This window comes from Typha latifolia, chromosome 13 (assembly GCF_019914945.1).
Source record: "Typha latifolia isolate L0001 chromosome 13, TyphaL0001v2, whole genome shotgun sequence".
Taxonomy (NCBI): Eukaryota; Viridiplantae; Streptophyta; class Magnoliopsida; order Poales; family Typhaceae; genus Typha; species Typha latifolia.
Genome location: NC_133098.1, coordinates 2078400 through 2086100, shown reverse-complemented (window position 1 = coordinate 2086100; position 7701 = coordinate 2078400). Strand labels below are relative to the sequence as shown.

The window sequence follows — 7701 nt, the reverse complement described above, 5'->3', positions numbered from 1 at the left end:
TGATGAGCAAGTATTGCAAGGAGTAGAAAATCCCAAAATAATGGCTATTTGGTCAGCTCTCATTAGCTGTCACAATCTAATATATATATATATATAACTTTGAAATATGTCATCTCTAGAAGAACTATCTCATTCACTTTTCCGAATATGGGCAGTGGATTTCTGACTCTAAGAAGAAGTTCATAACATTAGAAAGAATCAGGATTTTGGTGGGAACAAAGGCAACTTAATTTTCAGTCAATTTTTAATGTACGAAGAACAATTCAAGAAACTTGTATGCAAGAATATAGATTTATTTATATTATTTATTACTAAGATTTCAAACTTCAGATGACATATTAGCTATTTTATTTGACAAAGTTTTCTTCTCTTACTTAGAGATATATACCAATTGGAATATTAATTAATCTTTTTAACCAGCAGCAAGAAGCCGCGTTTGAGTTCAAATCTTATTAGATCTAGAGATGGTAATTAGGTCGAATAAAATCCATTTATTATTTAAAAAAATAAAATAAAATCTTCGCCGGATAAAAAAAATCAAGAATTTGTATGGATAAAAAAATATATATATATATATATATATTTTTTTTTTTTTATCTCCACGTTACTTTCCAACCGGCAATCCCCGGTCACCTCTTGGGTGTTGCAGAATATAATAAGATGGGCAAATAAATATGCGACCAACTTATAGCAATAAAATAAGGAACGACAATGCATTTGGTCCACATTTCATATGGATTCTCATTTCATTTCGCGGAGTAGTCTTAACCAGGGTCACCTCTTAACCCACCTGCACCTAACCCATCTCTCTCTAGTTTCTTCTCGGCTGTAGCCTGTAGGTGCTCTGCTAGTACTTCTCTCCCCTTTATTTATTTATACATACGCACACAGAATCCCGCATCCCCGACCTCTCTCTCTCTCTCCCTCTCTCTCATGAGTCCTCGCTAACCATCATCGTCATCCATCCCACTGCTGACTGCTCCCCCTTTCTCCCTCATCGCCTCCTCCTCTAATACCCAATTCATTCATGGGTCATGAGCGCCTCTAGTAAAGAATCAAATCCAAGGTGATCGAAGAAAAGAGATTTGTTTTTATTGTATTTTTATTTTGTAAAGAAAAAGAAGGGACAAAAAAAGAAGAAAAGAAAAGAACCCATCTTGGGATGATGGGATCAGAAGCGGAGGAGATGGGGAAGTCAGAGAAAGAAGAAGGGTCGTCGTGGTGCAAGAAGAGACCTTCCTCTCTCTCTTCTTCTTCTTCTTCTTGTTCTCTCGTCCATGGCAAGCCGCTTCTCCGGCCGTTTTGTAAACTATCCATTGCCCAACTCCTTTAATCCATCTAAAATCGCCACCACCTTTGTAGAGATCTCTCTTCTTAATTGGTAAACCGTAAAAATCCAATCGAGAAAGCACTCATGAAGAGGCTCAGCTGCGCGGATCAACTGATTCCCATATGCCCACCTGGTAATTACTAGTCTTGCACTAGTTTATAATCTCGAGAGGGAGACGAGGGAGTAAGTAAAGGTACCAACTTTGACACGTTTTCTCACTTGGGTCGTGTAGGAGAAGAGCAGGGGGTACACGGAAGAGGCTTTCCGTCGAGCATCTTGGACATGGAAGGCGACGACTGCGGGGACGACGAGCTTCTATGCTCCGTGGGCGGCCAGGGGAGCAACGGCTGCGGAGAGAAGAAGCGGCGGCTAAGCGTAGAGCAAGTGAGAGCATTAGAGAACAGCTTTGAAGTGGAGAACAAGCTCGAGCCAGAGCGCAAGTTAAGGCTCGCACAAGATCTCGGCCTCCAACCTCGCCAAGTCGCCATTTGGTTCCAGAACCGCCGAGCGAGGTGGAAGACGAAGAGGCTCGAACGTGATTACAACGCTCTCAAGGCCAATTACGACTCGCTTCGAGTCGACTACGACGCACTCCTCCGCGACAAGGAGTCCTTTCTCGCCGAGGTAAAAGAGACCCATCTCTCGATTTCGCTTAAGATTATTTGCACTACGAGTACTTAAAATTTGTTAAAAATTTATGTAATCCAGATCAAAGAGCTCAAGGCCAAGTTGGCTTTGGAGGATAATTTAAGCTATTCCTCTGTAAAGGAGGAACCTTTAGCATCCGAATCGGAGGACAAGGTGTCAGAGGAGCCACCTCCTTTGATCTACAAGGATGGCTCCGTGGATAGCGATTCCAGCGTGGTTTTAAACGACGAGAATAGCTCACAAGTAGCCGTTGTAGCTTCGAACAACATGGCTTTCGATGGCTCCATTCCTCCATTTACGACCTCCTCCTCTTCCTCGTTGTTGATGAGCTCGGATCCGAGAATTCACAAAGGAGGGTTGTACCATGGCCACCATTACTTGAAGGTGGAGGAGAGTGGATTTCTTAGTGGGGATGAGCCTTGCAGTAGTAGCTTCTTCTCCGATGAGCAGCCGCCGCCGCTGTCGTGGTACTACAGCGAGCACTGGAATTAAAGCTAGATTCAGGTTTGGAGGAGGATGGAGAATAATAGAGTTGGTAATATTGGGAGAATGGAGGGGGTAGTTTGAAAAGTTTTGTATAATGCAAAAAATGTATGTAGCTTTCTTTTCTTTTTAATCTCTTTAATGTACTCCGTAGTGTACAAAATGCTTTTCAAGTGACTAATAAAACGGAAAAAAAAGTGAAATTTTAAAGCAATTAATTTGAGGAGGAATTAAGAGGAAGATTTATAAATTACAAATTATGATAAAACCTACTTCTAAAATCATTTTCACTCTTCCCTCTTCTCTTCTAATACCGCTCTACGTTTATTCTATATTTCATATTAATTTCTTTCTTTTTTTTTTCCTTTTGTAGGTATGCCACCCAGCATCCCTTTGTTTTACGTCATGCTGTTTTAAATTTTATATCTATACGAGTCGTATGGATATCATAATAGGGTCATAGTTTTGAATCCTCTTAATTGATATTTAGTGAATAACAAGCCCTCTTAATTAACCTGCATGAACACAATTAGTAAAAGAAATATAAAACACCACTTTATAGAGGTATGAACGTGAATAATAAATTTGAGAAGGTTATATATGAAAAAGGAGGCAAAGAGGGGCTGCCATTTGGAAATTGAGCGATGACGTTATAAGAAGGGAATATTTTTTGATGGGGGAGAGGAAGGGAAACGGCTTCACGTGGTAGTGGTACCGCAGTGACGTCGTCGCCTTGAAAGACGTCTTGCCGTTCTATTATTTGTATATATATTTTTTATCATTCACGAGCACGAGTGCTAGATATGTGCTGGATAAAAGATCAACTTTTCTAGATACAGAGACACTTTAGGCCCCACCGAATTTTTAGCTGTCTAGTCTAGGCTTCAAGCTATATGCGTCGTCGAACAATTGCTTCGAATCAAACGTCGCCGAGATTTATTCCATGCCATTGCGTTGCCAAACTGTTTTTCTAAGCTAACTGTACTATCGAGCTATCAATTGGGGTTGGGAGTTGAACTCTTAACATCTTTTGTTACGAGCAACTTAGGTTGGTCCTTCTATTATTTATATTCTCTACGCACCACGCGAGCTTGTTTAATAAACACTAATCATCCGTCCATTAAATACGGGTGGGATGTATTTACTCCGACGTCGTCTCTCCATGCAACACGCTCATGCTCAATACACGGATGGATGCTTTCCTTCACCTCTTCATCTCCTGAATGTGGACAGTTTTTACGTCCACGTTCGAATGCTCATCCGGTAACTTCTTCGCGACAATATGCATATTTTGATAATTTTACATTTTTCACCCAATGTTTTACTCTTATAACGATTAAGAGTATTTTACCATTTGACCGTTTCAAAAAATAGAGCTAAATTTTGGTGGCTAGTCTGGTTTGGTGGGCCCTTTTTTGTGTTTTTTTAAGTTGGTCGGCGCAAATAATTTATTAACTCTTGGATATTATAATAATACAGTTTGATATATAGAAGACAGAGAATAGAATAACAATTTTTTGAAATAAATATTATACTTGGTCTACGATAGACAGCACTATAATATAAAGATATTATTTTTAAATTTAATAACACAAAATAAATAAAAAGAAAGCTCGACCTAGAAGATTCACGGGAGCAAGGAATGTATAGTATAGTCACTCTGCAGTTTCGTCGTCATCCGACAGTCTAAAATACAGTCTCGTAGAACTGAAGCTACGCGCTTATGTTGAAGAAAAAGAAACAACAACAAGAAGAAAGAAACGATAAGATTTTATTATCTCCTTGTTGTGTATGAGATTGTGTAGAGTACTGTTAATTTGAAAAGGAGGTTGAGATTTATTGGGATTTTTGTACACATTTTAATGTCCTATTGTTAACGTCTTACTAGTGATAACAACCATCACAGAGTATTTTACTGGCATGGCTTTAAGAAAGGGGAAATTATTATACTGGTAATTTTTCTATCTATTTAACAACCCCCTCTTTAGGTATATTATATTACAAAAATGTTAACAGTGACCCTAATCTTATTAATTAGTTAACTGGAAGATGCTCATTTACCTTTTAATATCGATTCTATTGTTTGGCCCATCAGTTAATCACTCATTTGTTAATAATTATCACATCCTATATAATATATATATATTTTTCAATCTAAATTAAGACTGGGGTCCTTCATGAACTTGACTCCTTGCTCAAAAGCATTTAGAAAGTCCACAATTCTCCAGTAATTAAGGATGTGGACTGATGTCACCCTCAAAATTAATTTGTCTACTTAGGAGGGTTTTTTTTTCGCACATTTTGATACTATATTATGCATCTCTTTGCTGAAGGGTGGTTAATTTGGAACTTAAAAAGATTGACTTAAGTAAACATAAATTATTCTTACTTTAAATAATAGATAAATTATGTAAAATTGGAACTCAAACCTCCTACTTAGTTACCATATTAAATGATGTGAGAGTGCGTGTTAAAAGCACATAGTATTCATTATTTGTTTGTTAACTAATAGTTCAAACTTTTGGTTCAACTGATGGTTTCTAATCCGATTCATGCTAGATTATTAGTTAAATAAAAAAAGTAAAAGCGAAATGCAACAATAATTTTTATTATTTAGATGTCTCTAATCTCTATTAGGGGTGTAGTTGAGCCGAGCTCTGATTAAACTCGAATAAAATATAATTTTGAGCTTATAATTAGGATAAAACTTGAATTGAAATGAATCCAATTTGAGTTAATTTTGAATTTAAGCCTAAAACAAGTCGATCAATAAGTAAGTTTAAATCTGAAACAATTTAAGACCTAAGTCGAGTCGGAGCAAACTTTGAATCGAATTGATTCTTTGCATCCATTAAAATATGAAGGTTTGGTAACTGTCCCCTTCCATTGTAGGGTAGTGTCGTTGAATACTTATACACAGTCTTATTCACGGATTAAAGAGAGGAAAGGGATTGAAGTCGAAAATAGATGGGAGTAGAAGGAGAGTAATCACATCCTGGTCTATTCTAAATCTCGTTGCGTTTCATCAAAGAGATTGGTGTCCCTCAAGCTTAATTTGTTAATTATATTGAAACTGTAACCTCTAATAATTAATTATAAATTACGAGATTCTAGAGCTCTTTCTTCCTTTTTTTTCTTTCCACTTGTCATCAAGCATTAGATCTAATACCGTGTTCATGAATCAATGTTACTGGTGATTCAAAGATACTTTGCTCCAAAGGATGGAAACGACTCGTGTTACAGGAGCAATCTTAGAGAACAGTAGTTTTCAATCTTTTTATATTTTTAACACTTAACTTTTATTGCGAGTTTGATATATCTTAATAGATCAAAGAAGTAGATTTTAATTAAATAAAGAGCTGCTATATATTTTAGACGACAGATAGTATAAAAATCACCATTTTTTTTAATAGCCAGTGAATTAAAATGATATTTAATGTTTTAAGTTCAAAACATAAAAAAAATTTCGTTCTCTAACAATTTAATCTTTTAAAATAAATATATCTTTCAAGGATCTCTTTCTTCTTTGAAACCAAAAGCTTAAGTTATTAAAAATTTAAATATTTCACTATAAAGTTACGAAGACAAGTGATTCCTTTTTCTTTCGATAACCAAGACAAGTATGAATTTAGGTATCAAAACTATAGGCATCTTTTATTCCAATTGCAATAAATCATACACCATAAATAGATCTCCCTTGCTCTTTGTAAAGGAATCCATACCTCTCTCTCTCTCTCTCTCTCTCTCTCTCTCTCTATCTCTCTCTCCTGATGACCATTTTGTCGAAAAGGTAGATTGTGGTACAGATTGAAAACTGCATGCATGTCTGTATCTGTGACATATATTATAGCCATTTTGGGTGGCGAATTATTCTTTAATTTGTATCTATATTCAACCTTTTTATGTAAGGGTCGTTTTGGTTTTGGCTTTCTCCCAATTAAGGGAGCATATATATATAGTTTGTGATTGGCTAAACATCTCAGTATCTAATGGCATTGGTGTGGATCATTTTCGAGCTACTTATTTGGGTGAAGCAGGACCATTAATCAACTCGATCATTCAATCTGGAGGGAAACCAAGATGTGACTGCGGATTAGGATTGTTTCGTAATCCGAGAGGTCAGCAAGATATGTAAAAATAATCTAAAAAATCTCTTCCAGTTATATGGACTTTTTCTTTTGAGAAAAAGAAAAGTTAGTAGCATAAATATTATTTTCATACTCAATTTTGAGGGCATCTCTGAAACTTTCTCACGCGAGGAGTATGTATGCATGTAAAATGCAAGAGACTTTAAAAAGGGTAGAGAGAGAGAGAAAAAAGGGGGTTTTGAGTTGAGGGGGGTATATGTGTAAAAAAAGAAGTTTTGAGGGGTTGCATGAGGTAAGAAGCGTAAGCTCTAAAAACCACACGGACACGTGGAAGCAATCCAAAAGGTGGGACCCTTCGACCGAGAAGGAAGAAGGAAGGGAATAGGGATTCCTCGAGCGCCTCTCTCTCTCTACACCGCCCACCGTAGGGGGCAGGACCACCCCCAATCCCAATCCCAATCCCAATCCCTATCCCTATCCCAATCCCTATCTTCTCTCCTTCTCACTCTAAGACTAGTACACTCGTCGTTTTGCTACTTGGCGTCGTATAGCAATTGAATGCTACGAAAGGGCAAATATAGAAGAGAGAGAGAGAGAGAGAGAGAGAGAGTCCCATCACCAGACGGTGATCAAATGCATCTTCTCCTCCGCCTATCTATCTGCTTATATAGCTTCACTTCCAAGGAGGAAGAAGGCCCACCGGAGAAGAGGATGGAAAGCGACGAGGCTCTTTTTGGAAGTGAGCCCCAGGAAAATCCAAAACCCGAGTGGTCCAGCGCATCGCCTCTTACATCAAACCCGGCCCCGGCGGCAAAGTTAAAGAGGTCGGACGTGGGGGCCCACGAAACGAGAGGCGGAGAGAGAGAGGGGGGGTGGACCCCGCGGCGGAAGCAGAGCCTCGTGAGTCGTGTCCGGCGCTCTCGGCGCCCAAGTCAGAGATTGGGGCGGCCTATGGACTTTTGTTAAATGCAATGGCCCACGTAAACGCCCCCGAAGAGCTGTCATGGATTGGATACCAACCATATTGGGTGGGAAAAGGAGATGGTAGAGAAGCTGGCATTGAGATGGTGACGACGATGAGAAATCTTAAGCCTTTTGGGTTCACATCACACTACTTGAGGGCTCGATTCACTCGAACTAAGATCATACTAT

The 7701-nt window shown here is 38.3% G+C and overlaps 1 protein-coding gene across 1 annotated transcript; it reads left to right on the top strand.

Moving 5' to 3' along the window:
* Positions 1 to 727: 727 nt before the first annotated feature.
* On the top strand, positions 728 to 2675 carry LOC140799818 (homeobox-leucine zipper protein HOX4-like). The gene is made up of 3 exons (XM_073154292.1): positions 728 to 1463; positions 1563 to 1954; positions 2039 to 2675. Exons 1-3 carry the CDS (start codon positions 1415 to 1417, stop codon positions 2468 to 2470), a joined length of 873 nt encoding a protein of 290 aa, XP_073010393.1. The 5' UTR covers positions 728 to 1414; the 3' UTR covers positions 2471 to 2675.
* The last annotated feature ends 5026 nt before the right edge of the window (positions 2676 to 7701 follow it).

What these genes read in the sequence shown, in the direction of transcription:
- LOC140799818 (XM_073154292.1), top strand. Translation starts at nt 1,415, where the DNA reads ATGAAGAGGCTCAGCTGCGCGGATCAACTGATTCCCATATGCCCACCT. An exon ending in GATTCCCATATGCCCACCTG is followed by an intron (nt 1,464 to 1,562) that starts GTAATTACTAGT and finishes TGGGTCGTGTAG; the next exon opens with GAGAAGAGCAGGGGGTACAC. An exon ending in AGGAGTCCTTTCTCGCCGAG is followed by an intron (nt 1,955 to 2,038) that starts GTAAAAGAGACC and finishes TATGTAATCCAG; the next exon opens with ATCAAAGAGCTCAAGGCCAA.